The sequence below is a fragment of the Tiliqua scincoides genome, chromosome 10 (assembly GCF_035046505.1).
Source record: "Tiliqua scincoides isolate rTilSci1 chromosome 10, rTilSci1.hap2, whole genome shotgun sequence".
Lineage (NCBI taxonomy): Eukaryota > Metazoa > Chordata > Lepidosauria > Squamata > Scincidae > Tiliqua > Tiliqua scincoides.
The window spans coordinates 2,374,184-2,397,863 of record NC_089830.1 but is presented as its reverse complement, the minus strand read 5'-3'; the positions used below and the strand labels follow the sequence as shown (position 1 = coordinate 2,397,863).

At 47.0% G+C, this 23,680-nt stretch overlaps 1 protein-coding gene across 1 annotated transcript in view; it reads left to right on the top strand.

Annotated features, from left to right (window-relative positions):
* The window catches only part of CSMD2 (CUB and Sushi multiple domains 2), a 594,109-nt gene that overhangs the window by 204,260 nt on the left and 366,169 nt on the right, over positions 1-23,680 (top strand). The window contains exon 5 of the mRNA XM_066638160.1: positions 14,224-14,431. Within this exon, the coding sequence (XP_066494257.1) occupies positions 14,224-14,431 (208 nt within the window). The remainder of the gene's footprint in view (positions 1-14,223; positions 14,432-23,680) is intronic.

The window sequence follows — 23,680 nt, the reverse complement described above, 5'->3', positions numbered from 1 at the left end:
ACCTGGAAGTCCTCTGTGGGCCCAGCTGCAGATCTTGGTATATGCAGGTTTGGTATCCACCGGGGGGGGGGGCGGTCCAGGAATGGGTCCACATAGATGCTGTGGTCCAACTTCTGGCCATAGCTGGCAGCAGAGTTCAGCTTGATTTTTTTAATGTATAGAAGTCTCAATTCAGATTTAAACAGGATTTCCTAGGGAAGTGCTGAACCAAGTGGGAAAATACAGGCACTGAAGGGGCTACCAAAAATTTTTATTTTTATTTTTATTCTGTAAATGCACGTAAGGGGAGCCAATATTGATTCTGCTCTCCACATAGACAAAATAAGTACCGTATTTTTTTGCTCCATAAGACGCACTTTTCCCCCCCAAAAAAGTGGGGGGGGAAGTGTGTCCGTCTTATGGAGCGAATACTGGGGGCAAGGTCCGCACTGGGGGCAAGGTCCTCATTTGCACAGGCGCCACAGGGGGAGGGCAGGCGGAGAACAAAGGGGGCAAGGTCCGCACCGGGGGCAAGGTCCTCATTTGCGCAGGCGCCACAGGGGGAGGGCAGGCTTACTTTAAAAGTAAGTTTTCCTCCTCTAAAAACTAGGTGCGTCTTATGGTCAGGTGCGTCTTACGGAGCGAAAAATACGGTATATTCCTTCTTAATAATCAGTAGTTCTTTTTCCCCCTGGAAGATATCCCACCTGTCTCAAAGTGTGAACAATATCAGAATTGTCACTTTCACTCAAATTTGGTCAGATCCGGTGGTGTGTTGGAGAGCTGCCTAAAATTATGAATCAGTTCCAGAGGCAACAAATGTAAACAAACACAGTTCGCAACAAACTGTTGTCTTTTTTAGCAATTACGTGGAATTTATTCTTACCTTAGGGAAGCTGTGAAAAATTAAATTACTAAAATCCTGCGTAAATATATCATCTGGAGTCAGGTCTGAAATCCTGTCTCCTGCGATCGTATTAAATTCTAAATTTATTGCATTGAGCAGACACTTGTAGCAACATCATCTCCAGTAATAGGGAGGCAGATAGTCCTGGTCTATTTACTGTTCTTTCCTTCTCATCGTAATATACTAAGTAGGGCATAATCCTGACTGTGCCTTGGTCTGGCGCAAGACTCATGCATGCAGTGCATGCACACACGCATATATAGAGCATGGAAAGTGGATTTTTCTTTAAGGTTCCCTCCTCCCCTCTATCTCCCAGAGTGAACCAGCAGCACAGGAAAAGGCGCAATGATACTCAAGACATTAGTCTCCTGCTATTGTAGTGCAGGCTGCTTCTGTTAGAGAAGGGGTGTGTGTGTGTTGGTGGTGAGAAAGGTGTTTTGAGAGTGAGGACAGGGAGTGGGAATGAGCAAATTTCTCGGAGTTGAAAACAATTTTCTGACTTTTAAGAGGTTGCTTCTCCTTTGAGGTGAGCTGTTTTCTGAACATCTTGTTGGGATCTCTTATTCTCAGTAAATATCTGCAGAAGCTTAAGCCTTTGAGAACCATCAGTTCAGTATCTTGCAAAGGCTTGTTCTTATGTTCTTATGTTCTTGGATATATACCCACAAAAGGTCGAATTTTTGTGAGCACTGATTGTTTGCAAAGGGTTGGATTAAAAAAAAGGAAACTTTATGAGATTAATATGTTTTATTTTTGTTTTGTTCAGTTATTTAGTTGTGTCCAACTCTTCATGACCCCATGGACCAAAGTCTGCCAGACCTCCTTATCTACCACTAACTTCTGGAATGTGTCCAAATTCATGTTCATTGCCTCTGTGACACTAACCATCTGCCGTCCCCTTCTCTTTTTGCCTTCAGTTTTTCCCAGCATCAGGGTCTTTTTAGAAAAGTCCTCATAAGAACATAAGAACAGCCCCACTGGATCAGGCCATAGGCCCACCTAGTCCAGCTTCCTGTATCTCACAGCGGCCCACCCAATGCCCCAGGGAGCACACCAGATAACAAGAGACCTGCAAGGCTTCCTGGGAATTGTAGTTAAGAACATAAGAACAGCCCCACTGGATCAGGCCATAGGCCCACCTAGTCCAGCTTCCTGTATCTCACAGTGGCCCACCCAATGCCCCAGGGAGCACACCAGATAACAAGGGACCTGCAAGGCTTCCTGGGAATTGTAGTTAAGAACATAAGAACAGCCCCACTGGATCAGGCCATAGGCCCACCTAGTCCAGCTTCCTGTATCTCACAGTGGCCCACCCAATGCCCCAGGGAGCACACCAGATAACAAGAGACCTGCAAGGCTTCCTGGGAATTGTAGTTAAGAACATAAGAACAGCCCCACTGGATCAGGACATAGGCCCATCTAGTCCAGCTTCCTGTATCTCACAGCGGCCCACCAAATGCCCCAGGGAGCACACCAGATAACAAGAGGGCACATCCTGGTGCCCTCCCTTGCATCTGGCCTTCTGACATAGCCCATTTCTAAAATCAGGAGGTTGCACGTACACATCATGGCTTGTAACCCATAATGGATTTTTCCTCCAGAAACTTGTCCAATCCGCTTTTAAAGGCATCCAGGCCAGATGCCATCACCACATCCTGTGGCAAGGAGTTCCACAGACCAACCACACTTCTCATGAGATGGCCAAAGTATTTAAGCTTCTGCTTCAGCATCTGTCCTTCCAATGAGCAGCCATGATGCAAAGATTCAAATTTGGAGCAAGGGGATTTGTGCTACTCTTGATTATTCTCACAAACACTGGAACAGGGAGTTCCATATTTTCAGCCCCCTGGTTTGGTGCTTGCAATGTCTCTATGTGCAGCATCATGTTCCTTATTACTCTGTGTCCTGAATTCTGTTTTGAAAGGTTGAGGATGGAAAGGAGGGCACTGCTATCGATGTCCGCTTCAGGGCAAGAACATATGCCTGCACTAGACCTTGATTGCAGTGGAGAAACACACCATTCTCCAAAAAAGCTGCCTGATTGCTTCAAATATGATTTCAAGATTTCAGAGAATCATGGAGTTGGGAGGGACCAACAAAGTCCCTTTGAATTTCTGTAATTTCTTTGAGTGCTGCTCAACTAATTAGTCAATATACAACCCCTAGAGTTGAAGAAATATTCACATTGTTTTTGAGTCATTGGATGTGGAAGGAATAATTGATCCATGGAAGGAGAGACCACCCTGCAAGGTTTGGTCATAGGTTTGGTCTCTGACACCATCTCAAGCTTCCTGCAGAACTGCTGATTCCTCAAAGCAGGAAGCTGTCAGTGCTCCAACCAAAGGGGATGCAGGTCAGTGGAAGAGAATCTGTTACAATCCCTGATTTATCTAAGGTAGGGCAAGAACAATTCCTCTCTGGAACACTAGAGAGTAGCTGTCAGTCAGGGTTGAAAATATTGAGCTGGATGGGCCAATAGCCTGACTTCCTAACCTTCTCAACTCAAAGACTCTTAGAGACAACTGGATGAAGAATTTGACCTCTGGGCACCATTCCAAGTAGAATTGGGAAAATAACTTATTTTCATTAGCTGAGGTAGTTGGAGTTTGGCTGGTTTGTTAAAACTTCTGTAAATACAAGTCTGTTGTCTCCAAATAAATAACAGAACCAACATAAATTGCTTTTAAACAGGGTTTTTGTTCAAGGAACTAAGGGAAAAAAAGGGTCAAATGACAGAAAAATAATTTCCAAGGTAGCAAACAAGGCACAATTCCTTCTTCCCCACTTTTAATGTAGTATGGTTGTCTTACACACACACACACACACACACACACACACACACACACACACACACACACACACACAAATGTTCATTGCTTTATGTGTGATTTTTAGGAAATTAATCCATGTAAGTACTACAAAGCAAAACAAATCAACACATGCAACTTGCTGCCCAATCCTATGCATGTCTACTCAGACGTAAGTCCCATTAGAGTCAATGGGGCTTGCTCCCAGGAAAGTCTGGATAGGATTGGGCTGTAACATGCTTTAATGCTTTGGCTGTAGTGAATCTTCGGGGGAGGCATTTGGAAGGTGGCCACTGATCGTGCCCTTCTTGCAAACATTTTTTGGATGTTGTGGGGGGACAGCTGCAGCCTCAGACTGGGTGCCACATGTTGTCCCCTTTCCCCCACCACCTCTCCTGCCATACTGCTTCTTACCCATCCCTCTACTGCCCCCTAACTTGGCAGCAGCATGTAGCAACCCTCTCCGTCTTTCCTTCTATCACACTGTATTTGAAAAAGAGAAGAATGCGGCGGGAGAGGAAAGGAGATTAGTGAGCCAGAGTATGTTGCTCTACCCTGGTGGTTTTGAACCAATGCATGGCAGAAAATTTGTGTCACAAAAGGTCCCCAGATGTGCCGCATGAGTTTGGAGAGCAGTGGTTAAAACTCTTCTGGGTTCTGCAGCTCTGCTTCCGGGTTCTGTGGCTCTGCCTGCGGGGGAAGAGGAACAAACCATTTATTACTACAGAGTGTTGCCCTAGAAAAAGAGGTGCAGAATCTGGAAGAGTCTCCCAGAAGTGACACCACAAGAGGCAAAGGTCATAGAGAAGACCGTAGAGGTCAGTTTGCCATGAGATGAAAATAGTTGCTCTACTCCATTTCCCCTGAGGGCTGGGGATAAGAATAGGCCCTCAGTTTGGCTGTACTTGTCGTAAGAGGCCACTAAACAGCCACCGGGTAGATGGGACTCGTCAGCCTGGGAAGGCAGCTCATCTGAGAGAAGGAAAACTCTGATCCCAAACCTCCACTTCCTTGTGGCTACATTCAGTTATGGAAGAGGCTTCAGGAGTCAACCTCGAGGCAAAATCCGGAGCTGGAGTCCCTGAGGCAGTTCATGGCTGAACACAGTCACGTTCTGGCAACTCCTGCGACGCTGCTGGAACCAATCGTATTGGCCTCTGCCTTTCCATTGGACCATTTCAGCGATGTGGAGAGGGGGGATTTGCTGCATGGGAAACAGTCTATCCTCCATATCTACTTTACCCAAGCTTCGCGCACTCGAAAGGACACTCTGTTCCAGAACACTATTCAGAGCGCGATACCATAGTCTTCCAAGACTGAAGGATGCCAACATACTCCATCACCCTTATCTTCTCTTTTATCTTTCATCTTCTTCCTCTTCTGCTTTGTCCTTTTCAAACGCAGCACTCGGAGGAGGGAAATGGCTTTTTGCATGCTGCTGCTGAATCAGGTGCGGCAGAAGGAAATCAAGGGGAGGAAGGGGAGAAGGCTTCTGCTGCCTGAGGCACCCAGCTCATTTTGCATCATTATGGGACCAGCCCTGGGTGCAGGTGGGGATCCGGGCACAATTCCTTCTCAAAGGGCTTCGGTTCTCATGGCCCTGGCAATCAAGCACCCACTTCCTCCTGCCTTCTTCTACTTTCTGGTAGCGTCCTGCCACCACGGAGGCGATGGCTCCTGAGCAAACAGCCTTTCCAAGTTTGTTTGCTGAATTTAAGCGGAGCTGATGGGTTTATGACTCTGCTTGGCAGCCAGGCGCAGACATGGTAAGCCAGCCGTAGACGCTGGGAACGTTTGTAATGCTGCTTTTTAAGCGTATCAAATATGCATTATCTCATTAAAAATGTCCTAGCCTATTATAACTCAAGCAGTTGCTCAAAGTACACTGTGCTGAGAGAGAGAGAGAGAGAGAGGAAGCACATATGCATGTGTGTGTTTCCTTCTCCCTTAAATCCCAGGCTATTGGCAGGTGCTTTGATATGTTTGAACCAAAATTTAAAGCCATGCTTAAAACCATGTTAAAGTATGGCTTTTATATGGATTTGGAAGCCATTAATATTTTAAAAGGGATTTTTAAATTAATACTCCTAGAAGAAAAGTGGGGAAAAGGGACCAGCTGGTTTATAACCTCTCTCTCTCTCTCTCTCTCTCTCTCTCTCTCTCTCTCTCTGTGTGTGTGTGTGTGTGTGTGTGTGTGTGTATTTCCAGGGCTGCTGTCTTTTGGTGGAGCAGCTTGGACAGTAAATTCCAATAATGAATGAGACTCTGCTCTATTGCACGACCCCGATCAAGTGGGTGACATCATTTTGTTTGATTGTATTCTAAGAGATTTTTAAAAATTATAGTTGCCCCTTGCTTTCCTGTGGGTTCAGCACCCTCGCAGTTGATTCACTATGGGTGCCGACCCCGTGTCTGAAGGCCCTCAGAAGGCCTCACAGAGACATCAGAAAGACTGTTTTCACCTGCCCTCCCTGTGCCTTCGAACACCCTATAGATGTCACTGGAAGGCGCTTCCAGTCATATCAAGGAGGCCGCGGAATCAAAGAGTTGGAAGGGACCTGAAAGGTCATCTAGTTCAGCCCCTGACCGAATCAGGAAATCCTCCTAGAGCAGGGGTGCTCAATAGGTGGATCGCGATCTACCGGTAGATCGCAAGGCAAAATGAGTAGATCACAGAGTGCCGACCCCCCCCTTCAGGTGCCTCTGGGAGGAAACGCCGGGAGTAAGGCCCATTGTACTCAATGGGCCTTACTCCCAGGTAAGTGTGGCTAGGATTGCAGCCTCACAGCCTAATCCTAGGCATGTCTACTCAGGAGTAAGTCCTGTTATACTCAGTGGGGCTCAAGGTACACCAACATAAATTGTACACATAAATGTTATATGTTATGATGGCGCGGATATTGTAAAAAAAAAAAACTCTGGTAGATCTCCGGGCCTTGCTGGGTTTCAAAGTAGCTCTCGAGCCAAAAAAGTGTGAGCACCCCTGGACTAGAGGAAACTGACATATTTAGCTGACACTAAACTGACACTGAAACTGACACTTTAGCTGCTCTTCAGGCATGCAGCAACAAAACTGACGAAACTGACTAGACTCCAGCAGGGCCTCCATACATTAAAGGGGGTGTCTGTCAGATGCTTCCTTCCCCCCTGGTAGATCTCCAGGCCTTGCTGGGTTTCAAAGTAGCTCTCGAGCCAAAAAAAGTGTGAGCACCCCTGTCCTAGAGTATCTCCAGCAGGTGCCTGATCAACCTCTGCTTGAAACGCTCCAGTGAGGAGAATCAACTGCCTGCCTTGGCAATCTGTTCCACTGCCAAGCCACCCTGACCATCAATAATTTTTTTCCTGATATCCAATTGAAATGTCTTCTCTTACAGTTTCTACCCATTGGATCTAGTTCTACTTTCAGAGGCAGTTGAGAACAGATTTGTTCCTTCTTCCATATGACAGCCCTTCAGGTCTTTGAAGAATGTTTTCATATCCCCTCTCAGCCTCCTCTTCTCCAGGCTAAACACACCAAGTCCTTCAACCTTTCCTCATAGGGCTTGTTCTCCAACCCTTCGATTATCCTCATCGCTCTCCTCTGATCCTGCACCAGTTTGGCTGCATCTTTCTTAAGGTGGGGTGCCCAGAACCGTACACAGTACTCCAGGTGAGGTCTGACCAATGCAGAGTAAAGCGGAACTTGTTGGCAACCTTCAGTCTCGAAAGACTCTGGTATCGCGCTCTGAAAGGTTGTTCTGGAACCGCGTCTAGTGTGGCTGAAAAGGCCGATTCGGGAGTGACAATCCCTTCCACACCGGGAGCAAGTGCAGTCTGTCCCTGGTCTGTCTCCCTGGCTGTGGGCCTTCCTTCTTTGCCTCTTTGCCTCAGTCTGTTGGCCAAGTGTCTCTTCAAACTGGGAAAGGCCATGCTGCACAGCCTGCCTCCAAGTGGGCCGCTCAGAGGCCAGGGTTTCCCACCTGTTGAGGTCCACTCCTAAGACCTTCAGATCCCGCTTGCAGATGTCCTTGTATTGCAGCTATGGTCTACCTGTAGGGCGCTTTCCTTGCACGAGTTCTCCATAGAGGAGATCCTTTGGGATCCGGCCATCATCCATTCTCACGACATGACCAAGCCAACGCAGGCGCAGAAAGTGGAACTGCAACTTCTGCAAAAGACAAGGTCCTTTGAGGGCTTTCCGTGGACTGCAGTATCAGTGGAATTCAGTATCCTATCAGGTCCTCCTGGAAAGGATGCCCAGCCTGTTGTGACCTGGAGTCCCCAGATCCAGGATTTATGCATTTGACACCAGGCTTTCCCATTGCAGAAGGGCCTCAACTTCCCCCAGAAGTCCTCTGAAAGCAGTGTAGTTATCCTCGGGTTTCAAAGCCACTTGAAATAAATAGGTGTTCATCATGTAATGTCAGAGAGAGCCCCTTGACTAACGCGCCCGAAACGCCATTCTGTAGCGTGCATTGTAAAGTTAACAGGCTTTTGCCGCGTGCGCGTCCTCAGTAAATAGCGCAGCGTTTTGACGGCACTCGAACATGCAAAAGTGACACGCCACCACAATGCAAGTCAAATTAATTCTTGGTTTCCCTTTATCTTCCTGCCCATGTTTTTCCTTCGCTTGATCCTCCCTACTTTATTTGCTGTAATAGCTTTGCGTTAATAGAGCCGGCTTGTACGGGGAGATAACCTGTGGTAAGAGTGGTTCCACTGCTAGTCCCACATGGTGTGCATGTTGTCAGCTTTACTGGCGTGTCAATTTTTTAAATTATTTATCGGTGCTTGCGTAACATGTTCCCTCCCCTGCACTCCAATAGTGCTCTCTCAAGTTTAATTGCAGGTAATGCCTCTGGTTGGGATGAGTGAAATGCCCTTTTTCTGTGCTGTTCTGGAAGTCCTCTCTGCAATGAGCCATTGCATTCTCTTGCATTCTGGTTCAGCTGGAATGCAATTAATTCTGGAAATTTTCCAGAATTAATTCCAGAATTGAAAGTACGTGCAGTTTGCCAAAAAGTTTGGTTTCTTCATTTGCACTGTGTGCATCTCATCAGTAAAACATCACACACACACCCCTTTTAGGGTTACATAAGAACAGCCCCACTGGATCAGGTCATAGGCCCCTCTAGTCCAGCTTCCTGTATCTCACAGCGGCCCACCAAATGCCCCAGGGAGCACACCACATAACAAGACCTGCAAGGCCTCCTGGGAATTGTAGTTAAGAACATAAGAACAGCCCCACTGGATCAGGCCATAGGCCCATCTAGTCCATCTTCCTGTATCTCACAGTGGCCCACCAAATGCCCCAGGGAGCACACCTGATAACAAGAGACCTCATCCTGGTGCCCTCCCTTGCATCTGACATAGCCCATTTCTAAATCAGGAGGTTGCACATACACATCATGGCTTGTAACCCGTAATGGATTTTTCCTCCAGAAACATGTCCAATCCCCTTTTAAAGGCGTCCAGGCTAGACGCCAGCACCACATCCTGCGGCAAGGAGTTCCACAGACCAACCACACGCTGAGTAAAGAAATATTTTCTTTTGTCTGTCCTAACCCGCCCAACACTCAATTTTAGTGGATGTCCCCTGGTTCTGGTATTATGTGAGAGTGTAAAGAGCATCTCCCTATCCACTCTGTCCATCCCCTGCATAATTTTGTATGTCTCAATCATGTCCCCCCTCAGGCGTCTCTTTTCTAGGCTGAAGAGGCCCAAACGCCGTAGCCTTTCCTCATAAGGAAGGTGCCCTAGCCCAGTAATCATCTCAGTCGCTCTCTTTTGCACCTTTTCCATTTCCACGATGTCTTTTTTGAGATGCGGCGACCAGAACTGGACACAACACTCCAGGTGTGGCCTTATCACAACGGCATTATAATATTAGCCGTTTTGTTCTCAATACCCTTCCTAATGATCCCAAGCATAGAATTGGCCTTCTTCACTGCCGCCGCACATTGGGTCGACACTTTCATCGACCTGTCCACCACCACCCCAAGATCTCTCTCCTGATCTGTCACAGGCAGCTCAGAACCCAGTTCCTGATGGAACAGGAGCTGCTGCCGAATAAGGGCCCAATCCTAAACTGTGCCCATGTGCCGTAAGGCACATTTGCGGGCCCTAGGGCCGATGCTCCCTGGTGCTAGCCTGGCGCTGGGCTAGTGTCGGGCAAGTGCTAGAGCTCTGCCACTCGGTGGTCACACAGATTGCTGAGCAGTGGGGAGGTAGGTGGGGGCATGGGGGAGGCAGAGAGGAGGTGTTCCGGGGAGGGGTGAGGCGGAGGGAGTGCAAAGAGAGGGTGGGGAGAGGGTGGGGAGGAGGTATGCCAGGGGAGGGAGGCGGGACTAGTGGAGCTTTGCCAACCTTTGGATTGCTATAGAATCAAGTAGCCCCATTGCAGGGCTACTGAAGGAAGTTGAAAGTCCCCATCTCCCGAGGAGCCGGCGGCGGCTGCCTGCAGCACACAGGAAGAGGTGGCAGACATTTTTGGCGCCACTGCAGCCCTGCATGCCGGGCAGTTCCTGATTTGGGCAACCTGTCCTGTGAACCGCAGTCTGTGTCTGTGTGAAAGAGAGAGCGTGTGTCTGTGTAAACATGTGAAGAAGATCTTGTTGACAGGGAGATGAATGGCACTAGGAAACAGCTTCCCCAGGGCAAGTGATAGAAGTGATGTCCCTCGGGGTACTTAAAAATTAGGCCGAACAAATCACTTGGAAGCCTGCCTGGTGGGGAATATTCCTGATGCGGAAAGACAGTGACCTGAAAGACCTTGGAAAGTGCTGTCATTCCTAGTAGCCATAATGTGCTTGGGGGCGGGGGGAGGGAGTCTGCCATCAACCATTACAGCTTAGTTGTTGTTCATGCCAATGGGTGTAGACACAGCTTGAGTGTCCTGTGTGCCTGGCACCAGAAGTCAGCAAATGCAGATAACAAAATCACAGCCACAATAGAGCAGATTAAAGGAGGGGAGGGGAGTTGGCTAACCCCTCAGCAAGAACAAAGTCAGTACAAATGGCCGAAATGATGCACCGGGCTGAGAAAGGCAAGATTATGCGAAAACCCCAGGCAGGTAGCAAAAGCCATCCATTGTCTTTTCCTTTCTGATTAGAGATTCTTCCACAGAGCTTCTACCCCAGACTCCATAGCAAGCCTCAAATAACAGGTTCTTCTTTGCTTTCATGGAATAATTGCAAATCGTTTTCTCGGCATTTTGCGCCTTGTGTTTGCAAGCACATCCCAAGCTCAGCTGCACTGCATCTCGGTTCCTGGGCTCCTGCATTACAAAATGAAGCTTTAGCAGGACAAGGTGACCCGCAGTCCCCTGGCATGAGTTTGGCCGAGGAGGGTTTCAACCTGAGAAGGAGAAATGCGCAAGACCCCAGTCCTTACCTCTGCCCATCCCAGCTTCACCTGCCAGGTCCCACTCACCTGCTTCATTCCCATCCCAGCTCTGCTTTTCAAGACACATCAAGGTGAGATCAGGGGCAGAGTTCAGAGAGACAGAAAGCAAATGCATTTCATGGCATTTAGCCTTCTAGGGCACCATACTGAATCACATGCTTCTTATCCCCAACTAACAGCCCAATCCTATCCACACTTTCCTGGGAGCAAGCCCCATTGACTTTAATAAGAACATAAGAACAGCCCCACTGGATCAGGCCATAGGCCCATCTAGTCCAGCTTCCTGTATCTCACAGCGGCCCACCAAATGCCCCAGGGAGCACACCAGATAATAAGAGACCTGCATTGCCTCCTGGGAATTGTAGTTAAGAACATAAGAACAGCCCCACTGGATCAGGCCATAGGCCCATCTAGTCCAGCTTCCTGTATCTCACAGCAGCCCACCAAATGCCCCAGGGAGCACACCAGATAACAAGAGACCTCGTCCTGGTGCCCTCCCTTGCATCTGGCATTCTGACATAGCCCATTTCTAAAATCAGGAGGTTGCGCATACACATCATGGCTTGTACCCCGTAATGGATTTTTCCTCCAGAAACTTGTCCAATCCCCTTTTAAAGGCGTCCAGGCTAGATGCCATCACCACATCCTGTGGCAAGGAGTTCCACAGACCAACCACACGCTGAGTAAAGAAATATTTTCTTTTGTCTGTACTAACTCTCCCAACACTCAAGTTTAGTGGATGTCCCCTGGTTCTGGTGTTATGTGAGTCTTACTTCTGGTGTAATGAGTCTTACTTCTGAGAAGACATACATAGGATTGGGCTTCAAGTCCCCCGTCCCCCCCAATGCAAAACATCTTTCAAGACATACTCTACGTGGGGCTGTCCTTGGAGACAGTTTGGAAGCTGCAGTTGGTTACTGGAGCTAGGTGGTTTGACGCTGTTGGTTCACTGCTCAGCAACTACACTGGACACGTCTTTGTTTTCAGGCCCAGTTCAAGGTGCTGGTGTTGACCTTCAGAGCCCTTTGTGTTTTGGGCCCAGGTTGTCTGAGGGATCGCCGTCTCCCATACATTCTTCCTCTTAGGGCATCTGAGGTGGCTCTCCTACAAGTGCCACCTTTATCCCAAGCTAGAGGGATGGTGGCACAGGGTAAGCCTTCTCTGTTGTGGCACCACAACTATGAAATTCCCTACCAGGGGAACTGAGAACTATCCCCTCTCTCATGGTCTTTCATCAAGGGCTGAAAGTGTTTTTTGTTCTATCTTGTATTTGCATGACATGTCATGGTCTGCCCCCCCCCCTGTGCCGTTGTAGCAGAGGTGCCTGGAAGGTCTTCTGGGCCGTGGGGAGACCATGCACAACCTCCCTGTGCCTCAGAAGGCCAGCCAGAGCCTTCAGAAAGGCTTTTCCATTTTTTTGCATGGCCAAAACTGGACGTGCATTTTGTACCTCCTCCAGGAGGCTTCAGAACACCTCTGGACCCAACTGGAAGTCTCATCTAGTTGCATCCAGGAGGTCCGTTGACAGCCCTCTGCACCTGAGGAAGGTATCCCTTTGTGGGTGGGTGTGACTGGGAATTGATCCCTGGCAGATACTGAGGGCCAACCTGTAATTTTTATGATAAACCGAGTTTAGATCTGGCAAATAAATTCAGCGACGCTTTGCCACAGGCTGAAGTAATAATGGAACGGGGAAGCCATTTTTCTAGGGCAATTTGAAAAAACCCCAGTTTCATTTAAAACCAGTAAGTGGGCCATTCTACTCTCACATCCATCCCTGGGCTGATTAACTTGCATGTTGAATGAGGATGAGGCAGCAGCTCCTGGAAGCCTCACAAATAATTCTGACCATGTGGAAATAGCCAGCGGTAGCTCCTGAGAAAAGCTGGCTAGATTTGACTTGTACTCTGCCTGCCAGAATTTGAAAAGGGGGGGGGGAGACTTTCAGAAGTTCTACAATTTATTTCTTAAAAGTGCTTCCAAGCCAAAGCACCATCCAATTTCTTTTTTTCTTTTTTTTTTAGCAAAGTTTGTTCGCATAAGCCATTTTGGTGATTTCCTTTACCTCAGGGATGTATCCATCAATCCTGGCAAATCTGAAGATGTCCATAATTTTCCTGCTTTAACTTTTGTTCCCATTAATAAGGCCAGTTCCATATTGAGTTTTCTGATAGCCTTTATCCAGGAAGCACTGCAGGCATAAAATGGAACAGAGAACCGATAGTACTCAGAGCTATCTTCTCAAACCCGCTGCCAAACGGTTTTAGGGAAAGACTAGATTAGGATACCATCCTGGCTCAGGCATTTTATATCCATCAGTGGGTCCCGTTCCCCCTCCCCTCCCACAGTCTTGTCAAATCCTGATCCTGCAGTAGGGATGGTGACATATCAGGGATGGTGTTTCAGCCTGCATGGCATCACCCAGCTATGCTCAAAGGTGGAAGTTACCTGAAGGCCAGCAAGGACGTCTCCTATAGCAGTGGGAAGAGAAGGTGGTGGTGGTGATCATGTGATACGCCTTGTTCCCCTCTGGCTTACTCCCTGGGCTGAACAAGTTCATAATGGTATCTGGGACCAGTAGTAATGCTGGACACTGACCAAAATTAAAGAACTCACCCCAAATTTTCAGTCACTGTGCAGAGGTAACACCCTATGGATTATCAGGAGGCAGGCTGGGAGCATTTGGGGAGCCTTGCCACAGCACACCCCCCCCCGGCAGCAGAGAACCAATGGACTTGCTGCCACAGTCTATGCTAAGTGTCTCCTGCACTTGCCCTTATTCATCAGGAGATGAGTTTGAGGGCCTTGGATCCTTTTATATAGGAGGAACAAAAAGGATACTAGGACGGTGTCGTGGTCTGGGAGTTGGACATACCTGGAAGATTCAGGTTCAAATCCCTCCTCGGCCACGAAGCTTCCTGGGTGACCTTGGGCCAGTCACTCTCTCTCCCAGCCTAACCTATATCACGGGGTTATTAAGAGGATAAAAAGAGAGGAGGAACCGTCCATGCACGCCACGCTGAGCTCCTTGGAGGAAGGGAGGTGTGAAAATGCATGAAATAGAAACGATCGAGCAAGCAAGCAAGCAAGCATTTGTGCTTTTCCACCCAACAGGCTGGTCACTCAACTTTTGTGCTTGCCTTTCAGCGGACGATGCATGTGGTGGGACACTCCGGGGGCAGAGTGGAATTATTTCGACCCCCCATTACCCTTTGGAGTACAGCAACAATGCAGACTGCACGTGGACCATTCTAGCAGAGCCTGGGGACACCATCGCCCTGGTGTTCATGGATTTCCAGCTAGAAGACGAATATGACTTCCTTGAAGTCACAGGAACGGAGGGATCGTCTCTATGGTAAGACGTCAGCTACGCTTCTTTACATGGTTATCTATTGCCTGCCTGTGTCTGCCAGTGTTCCTCTGAACCCACAGCCTGTAAAATGAGTGTGTGAAGTGTTGTAAATGAGCATCAGCTGGAGACAGAATGTGTTAAAGTAATGGAGAGATTTTTGCAGGGTAGGGCTGCAGTCTATATCTGGAGAAATGGGGTTGCATTCACACAGCAGACTTGCACTTGTTTAACTGAAGTTCCTTCGCCTCTAGAAAACTCTGGGAGTTGTAATTCTCTGTGGAGTTGTTTGGCGGTATGTGAAGCTACAGATCTCCGGCAGTGAACCTACCAAACTACAACTCCCTAGATTCTTTGGCACCATTTAAGCTTGTGTCAGACCACTGACAATGTGTTGTGTAGTCTTCAATGCAAATTGAAGTGTATGTTCCTTTGTTGTTGTTGTTTTTTAAATCTTGAGAAGGCTGCTTTATGGAAGAGGGACAACCTGAGTTTGTCACATTCCCTGAGGATGGTACCCACTGTGTTCAATACAGTGGCAACGTTCTTGAGGTGCCAGGAGGTGTGCTTGGCATTGCAGAGGTTTCTGATAGCTAACAGATACAAGTGAAATGTCATAATTGTAGGCAGGGTACTGATAGGGGGACTGTGCATTGCAGGGACCCTTAAGGCAATCCCCATTTCCCCACCTGTGGCATCACTAGGGCGGTGTGGTCCACATTGGGTGGCATCACCAGTTTGGAAACCTTTTGGAAAATGTGTGTTTATGAATAATACCAGCATGTAATATATCATTGCAAAAGTAATTTCGTGCAGAATGTAATGAAACACACCCTGTTGAATTGTCTGTATTCTGTCAAAAGTTATACCCAATTAACCAGGAAAAAAAAGAAAAGAAAACACAACTGCCTCATGGAACAAAAAGTGGATTTCTTTAATTCAAAACTGACCAATGAGACTGATTGTTCTGAGAGCCAGTGAGGTACTATTATGACACAGCAGAGAACCAATCAGGTGTTAGTATGAGTCAGCTCTCATTTTCATGTATCAGAGCTAATACTAAGAACTCTTATTCAGTTGTATGAAAGTCATCAAGTTGGCTACTCTTTTTTTTTGTTATAGATTTGTTGGGTGGCCTGTACTGTTATCCAAATTAATTAATTAAATAAAGACTGGAGAGACCTTTATTGGCATTAAAATAAATAAATAAAATTAACGGGGGTTCCACCAAACCTAGTGATGTATGATATTGTAATTTATTCTGTATGGTCTGGTTAAGGGAGGAGGTTCACCATGGGGGTGATGCAATGAGCTCTTGCTGCAAACCCTAGTGAGATACAGGAAGCTGGACTAGATGGGCCTATGGCCTGATCCAGTGGGGCTGTTCTTATGTTCTTAACTACAATTCCCAGGAAGCCTTGCAGGTCTCTTGTTATCTGGTGTGCTCCCTGGGGCATTTGGTGGGCAGCTGTGAGATACAGGAAGTTGGACTAGATGGGCCTATGGCCTGATCCAGTGGGGCTGTTCTTATGATCTTAACTACAATTCCCAGGAGGCCTTGCAGGTCTTGTTGTCTGGTGTGCTCCCTGGGGCATTTGGTGGGCCGCTGTGAGATACAGGAAGCTGGACTAGATGGGCCTATGGCCTGATCCAGTGGGGCTGTTCTTATGTTCGTATGTAATTGTATCTATGCATCCATGGTTTAAACTCTGAGACTAAAGACAGAGTGACATACATCCATGGTGCCCTGAAGTTTTTCATGTGAAGGGGAGATTTCATGATCGGCATTTGCTGCTGTTATAGCTGCTATTAAGAACTTTTAAAGCTTGCAATAATGAGAACCCTCTGCATATTTTTTGATAGCTTGGTTAAGCTTTACAGTGGAAGGTTCCTATATTGTGATACGTGTCCTTGCTAATGGTTTTTCCCTTTGTACAGGGCTGGCTAACAAGAATTTGGATGTAACAAGTCTTGGATGTAACCTCCATAACCTTTCATTTTTGCCTGGTGAATGTGACTTGGACAAAAAAGATTTATGTTGTCAAAAGTCCTAAGAGTTGTGGTGAACTGGCTGGAGTTGTGTTTGCTTTAAATTAAGACTGGGAGGATTTTTAGGGGTTGAGGCCAGATTGAGTCTCAGCATCCTGCATTTTGCACCATCATCACTGTGGCCTCTGAATTTGCTCTCATTCAGGCCCCATAAGTGATGCAAATCAAGGGACTGGGGGCCCAATGCTACCCAACTTTCCAGCACTAGTGCAGCTGCAACGCAGCCCCGAGGTAAGGGGCTGTTCCCAAATGTTCCCATACCTTGAGGAGGCCGCTGTGACTGCCTCCCTACCAAAGGGTCCGGTTCATGCCCCATTGGCCCAGCTACACTGGCCCTGGAAAACGGGATAGGATTGGGCCCTGGGTGTCCAATCCTACCCAGTATCGGTGCAGCCACAATGCAGCCTATACCTTGAGGAAGCCTATACCAGGGTTCCTATACCTTGAGGAAGCTTCTGTCATTGCCTCCCCACCACAGGATGCAGTGCATGCCCCATTGGCATGGCTGCACCAGCACTGGAAAACTGGTTAGGATTCAGCCCTGGGGCACCCAAGCCATGACTTGAGGCCCCCTTTGGTAGCAAACTGGCAAACAATGTAGCTGATATAGAATTGTTGTTGTATGAGTGGGTCATCTTGCAAATAGCCCACAAGCCTCGCCCAGTTGGGCTCAGGTAATGTTACTGTAGGGACCTGGAAAGCTGAGAAGGCCCCTTGAGGAGGAACTCAGATCTTCAACACAGCCTCAGTGAAACTGGGTTCCTGGCAGTTCTGGGGTGGAGAAGTGCAGAGTGGCGGCCACAGCAGGACTGTTCTGCAGCGGAGCTGGCATCACGCATTAAAACGTAATGGTGAGGATATGATGGGTGGTGATCGTGATGCAATTCTTGTACCCAGACATTTGGGTCTTTCTGTCTTGGCATGCCCGGGTTCTGTGACATTGGCAAAAGATCTAACAAGATCACTCTTTGGTTGCTGCAATTGTAGAGTTTTGCGCCCAGGATGGTTGTGGGGTGTTTTTGTGTGTGTGTGTGTGTGTGTGTGTGTGTGTGTGTGTGTGTGTGTTTTAATTTTTATGGATGCCAGTAGCACGATCAGCATTTTGTCACCTCTCTCTCTTTCTGCCTGCCTGCTGTGTTACAAGTCACTGTGACGGAGAGAGAAAGAACCCAGAATAAGAGATGTACAGAATCATTCATGCGAGAGTCTTAAAATAACACAGGCTCCATCTGCTTACAGCAAAATAAATCAATCCTTCCCTGTAAGCACAGTTTTGTTGCTCTTTATGTTCGTGGTAAATAATCCACAGTCATAAAAGAGAGTGGCCATCAAATTTGGTGATCCCTGGATGACTTTCTGAGAGACAGGCTGATGATCCCTAGTTGGCTTTCTGAGAGACAGGCTGACACCTGTGATACGTGCAGTACAATCAGTGTCAGGAATGACTACTGTCTGAATTCTTGGCTAAGTGCACTGGGCAATGGTTCCCAAACTGTGTGCTGTGGCACCTTAGGGCGCTCACAGGGGTGCCATGGGATGTCTCTGGCATCACCTTCCTCTCAGCTCTCCTGGGCACTGCCGCCTTGGCTAGCTAGGATCATGTGAGAACTCAGGGAGGGTGGCCCAGCCTCGCCACAACAGGGTGGCATGGAAGAAGGATGCCATGACCAAGGTAAGTTTGTGAACCACTGGCATATGGGTTCACTTCTCCATACAGTAGTCCGGCAAGGACTTCATTCTTGAATGCTTTTTTTTTTTTTTTTTTTGGGGGGGGGGGGTTTGCATTCATCGAATCAGGACCATTCAGCTGACATTGCATTCTTCTCAGCCTGCCTTTCAAAGTGGACAATCAATCAACAGTATTTATATACCGCTTTTCAACTAAAAGTTCACAAAGCGGTTTACAGAGAAAAATCAAATAACTAAATGGCTCCCTGTCCCAAAAGGGCTCACAATCTAAAAAGATGCAAAAGAATACCAGCAGACAGCCACTGCTGGGGTGAGGTGGGCCAGTTACTCTCCCCCTGCTAGAAAAAGGAGCACCCACTTGAAAAAGTGCCTCTTACCCAATTAGCAGGGGTAAAGCTAATGCTCACCTATTCATGAGTAAAACGCATATGTCCTGCTCAGTTTCACTTTCCATAGGGCTCAATACATTTTCCTTCTCTGCTATCCGCTTGTCAGTTTCACGACCCACCAACAATCAGGTCACGACCCACGGGTGGACCACAACCCACAGTTTGGGAAATACTGGGCTAATGCTTTTGAGGCCCCAACTCCTGTTCCAGAGCATCACTGCTTGTGTGGCTGTAATAATAAAGGCAGGGCTGAATTTTGGGCATTGAGGTCCTGAACTGGATACAGTAGATCTTGTTCTGGTTGACCAGGCTCAGTCATGCTTCATATTCCACACCTGCCCTGCCCTTCGCTGTCCAGCCACAGCCTGTCAGTACACCACAGCTATTAGTATGCCATCCAGACATTGTTGTGTACTGTTTGATGGCCTGAAAGTATGTGTATTGCACTACAGTTGTCTCTTCTCATCCATGGGTTCATCACCTGAGGATTTGCCCCAAGGCAGGTGCCAACCCCTCATTGGAAGAGCCTCAAGGACCTCTTGGGCACATCTGGAAGTCCTCCAGTTGCGTCTGGAAGTTCTTTTGAGGGTCCTCTGCATCTGCGGAATCAGTATCCGCGGGGGGGGGGGGGTTTGTCAGGGAATTAATCACCTGTGGATACCAGTTGTTCCTGTCTTCCTATGGCCTCCTTTCTGGTTACCTAGAGGTGATACTCATTCACTACAGACCACCAGACCAATGTCTGCGTACAAGGCCAAAGGAATAAGAAAGGGTTGTTCTTTCTATGTTCCCCATAATCCTAGGAGAGGAGAGGGGATGTCAGCAGCAGATATAATTAAATGTATTGCTGGATGTGAAATTAAAAGGTAATGCATTTACAATGGTTGTGTCGCCGTCACAAAAAACGACGTGTTCATGTAGCTAATTTATACTTGCTTGACAAGCTGTTTGGGGGGGGGATATGCGGTCTGAGTGGTTGAAAAGCTATTAATCTGCAGTAGCTGCCATTTAACTTGTTCTCAATTGTTTTGTGTTCCTGGGGCTTATGTGAAAATTAGATGTAGCTGTGTTTTTTTTTTAATGCAGAAATGTTTTTTATTAGCATACATTAATATTTTAGGGTGCAGGGCTTTCATCTGGCCCAAGCTGACTTAACAAGCTGTGTAAGGTCTTCAGAGACTGTTCAGGCTTCTGGCTTTGCGTGATGAAGTCTCAGGCAGTGACAGCCGTTTTTTTCTAGGAGGAGGGGAGGTGGATGTTTCCTAAGGATTCTTGTCTGTGGATGGGAGTGATATCCCAGGCATGTGATATGTCTGGAACCTGATGAGAGGAGCATCCTGCAGAGATGCTTCCTGCATTGTGGAAAGCTCTGAGCACATCTCAAGAAAAGGATAGAGTGGAACTAGAAAAGGTGCAGAAAATTTGCAGACAGCAACCAGAAGGATGTCTGGGCTGGGACACTTCCCGGATGAGGAAAGGCTATAGGGTTTGGGACTCTTTAGGAAGAAGACACGGGGGGAGGGGGGGCGCATGATTGAGATGTATACAGGAGATGGATAGAGGGATGTTCTTTTTGCTCTCACACAACACCAGAATCAGAATATGTCCACTAAAACTGAGTGGTGGGAGAGTTAGGACAAAGTATTTCATTACCCAGCCCATAATTAGTCTGTGGAACTCCTTGCCACAGGATCTAGTGATGGCGCCTGGCCTAGATGTCTGTGTCTATGGAATGGGCAAATTTCTGGATGAAATGTCCATCACAAGCCATGATGGGTATGTGCAACCTCCTGATTTTAGAAATAGGCTACCTCAGAATGCCAGGTGCAAGGGAAGTGGAACAAGATGCAGGTGACTTGTTGTCTTGTGCGCTCCTTGGGGCAGCTGGTGGGCCACTGCAAGACATGGAAATGTGGACTAGATGCGCCCTGGGCCCAGCAGGGCTCTCCAAAGAAGTAGCTACAAAGAACACCCGTGCCCTGATCTGTCAATTACTTAATAGGCCAGAACAGTCATACGATAAAACCTGACCGCCATTATAGCTTTCCAAATCACACCTGATTGTTTAAGAACATAAGAACATAAGAACAGCCCCACTGGCTCAGGCCATAGGCCCATCTAGTCCAGCTGCTGTATCTCACAGCGGCCCACCAAACGCCCCAGGGAGCACACCAGATAGCAAGAGACCTCATCCTGGGGCCCTCCCTTGCATCTGGTATTCTGACATAACCCATTTCTAAAATCAGGAGGCTGTGCACACACATCATGGCTTGTACCCCGTAATGGATTTTTCCTCCAGAAACTTGTCCAATCCCCTTTTAAAGGCGTCCAGGCCAGATGCCGTCACCACATCCTGTGGCAAGGAGTTCCACAGACCAACCACATGCTGAGTAAAGAAATATTTTCTTTTGTCTGCCCTAACTCTCCCAACACTCCATTTTAGTGGATGTCCCCTGGTTCTGGTGTTACGCGAGAGTGTAAAGAGCATCTCTCTATCCACTCTGTCCATCCCCTGCATAATTTTGTATGTCTCAGTCATGTCCGCCCTCAGGTGTCTCTTTTCTAGGCTGAAGAGGCTCAAACATTCTGAACAAAGGGCTTTTCTTCTTTTTCCTTGCTCTTTTTGCCTTGTCTGACATGCAGAATAATGGCTGATAGAACTTGTGGAGTGCACTTCTACTGGATAAGCTATTACAGCACATGAAATATAGGAGGTAAATGACCCAAACCAGATTGGTGGCCTCTTGTGGGTTAGAGGTGTTTGAAAACAGTTTTTTTTTTTTTTTTTAATTTACTTAGTTGTAGGCCCACTGAGTTCAATAAGACTTAGGGCCCAAACTTAAACAGTACCGACTGACTCAGTGCCCGCGTTCACTGTCACAAACATGCTATAAAGCATGCTATAAAGCATGTTTGTGGGCCCTCAGTGCCAGAGCTAGCCCATTTTTGGCACCGTGGTAGCCCCGCGCTAAGGGCAGCTCAGGATTGGGCTGCCTGTTTGTAATCCTATCTTATTCACTGTAAACAAACACCCCTCCTCATGGGGTATTTAGTTATAATGCTTTCGAAACAGTCATTCTCATATTGCACGCTTTTTGAGAGATTGCAAGGGTGAGACCTATTTGGAGGTAAAGCTGGTGAGCAGACCACACGTGCGATGTGTATATTCTTGGCTATGCCTTTCCCAGTTGTCAGTGGATAACTGGATCTTTAAATGCACTGAATCATTGTTCACACCTAGAAAACTAACAAGCTGAGGACCTCATGCTTAGGTAAGTACCATTTGTTTCAATGAGGTGTATGTGGGAGAAATTCCCTGTTGGATTCTTAATTCATATATAGAGACATCTTGTAAAAGGTCAGGTTTCTGCTGCCCAGAGTCAGCCTGAGTGCCTATGCATTGACCTAGAGGCCCCCATTGTAAAACAGTTTTGTATTCTCATGAAACAAACATTTCTGTCCTGGAAGCAGATTTTCAAAAGGCCTTTTAAAATGTTGTGTTTGAGAGTTGCCACAGACTTACCCAGAGGTTGGTAATTAAATCCAAATGATTCATCCTCTCTTTTCTTTTTTGTTTATAAGTAATTTTTGCCTGTGGGGTTGGAGGGAATGAAAATCTACTGTGTTCTTTTAAAAAAAGAAAAGAAAATGTTTACGATTCCACTTCAAAATAATGCTAGAAATCATTCTGCCTTTTTCCATTTAATTTCCTTTATTTAAAAAACAGAAACACCCCCGAAAACTACTTTTAATTATTAGTCACATCCCAGATAGACTCAAGGCCAACAAAATATTATGACAAATATTTAATACAAGCTGCAAACAGCTGTAATGGAGCCCAGGGATGCAACCCTTCACACATCAAACTTGTCTTGGGAGTTGTTTGGGGACCTAGCTCTGGCTACAGGCTAGAGGTTCCAAGGGGGAAACAAGTTTAGTCCAAGGTTGTCATAAAAGAGTTTTATTTGTCTAAAATCGAAGAGCATCAACTTATAGGAGCACCTCCAAGCACAAGACTTACAGTATTTCCAGGTGACCCACTGGGCAAAGTGGCCCTGCTTGCATCCATCAGCAAGGCCAGGGAATAACGAGATAAGTCACTCCTGATATTATATAGGCTAGGCCAGCATTGGGTCAGAACCCACTAGGTGGGTTGCGAGCCAATTTCTGGTGGGTCCCCATTCATTTCAATGTGTATTTTATTTTTAATACATTAGCCTTGATGCTACCACGGTATGTGACTGCATTTGGGGAAAGGTTACAGATCTTTACTTTTATCAGGCCACTATGTCTATGCTTTTAATAATGATAGTCAATGGGGCTTAATCCTGAGTAAGTGTGCATAGGATTGTAGCCTTTGGGGTGTTTGGGAATTTTTTTTAACAGATCAGCAACTACCCAGGAGGGTTTGGAGGGTTGTTCTTTATTTTAAATATATTTTTAAATGCATACTTATAGTAAACTATTAATTTACTTACTTAGTTGATTAGATTATGTGATATGGGGCTTGTTAAACATTTTCCTGCTTGGTGATGTCACTTCCAACCATGACATCACTTACAGCAGAGGTTCTCAAATTGGGTCATCGTGACATCCCAGCCAGAGGACCTCGGCCTTTGCGTCTTAAAAGGGTGGAGAGGGGAGAATGCAGTGACACAATTGCCTGAATCATGCAGCTGCCAGGGGCTTTCTTTCACTCACTTGGATGCAGCAGCAACCTCCTGGAGGTCTGGGGAGCTCTGCAGGGCTCCCCAAGCTTCAGAGAATGTCGAAACGATTGTGACCCACTTCCAGTATCATGATCGAAAAGATTGCCTGGAAGATTTGCCTGGTTGACTTCATTCTGTGTTTGACCTCCATGATGGGCATTTGGCTTGAGAGGCTATCATGTTACTGGCTGGTTGCGACCCAGGAGGTCAAGCAGTGGGCAAGCCAACAGTGGACATCTAAGAATGGAACATCACTTTCTGCAGCTCTTTTAGCAGTTTCTCTAGTGGGACTTGAGAGAGTCCTGTTCCCTTGAAATGTGAGAAATGAAACTGTAATGGAGACAGGGAAAAGGACAGAGTGAAGCAGTGAGGGGGAAAAAATCCTTCTAGGCAATTAGAAATGACAGTTCTGGGCTTCC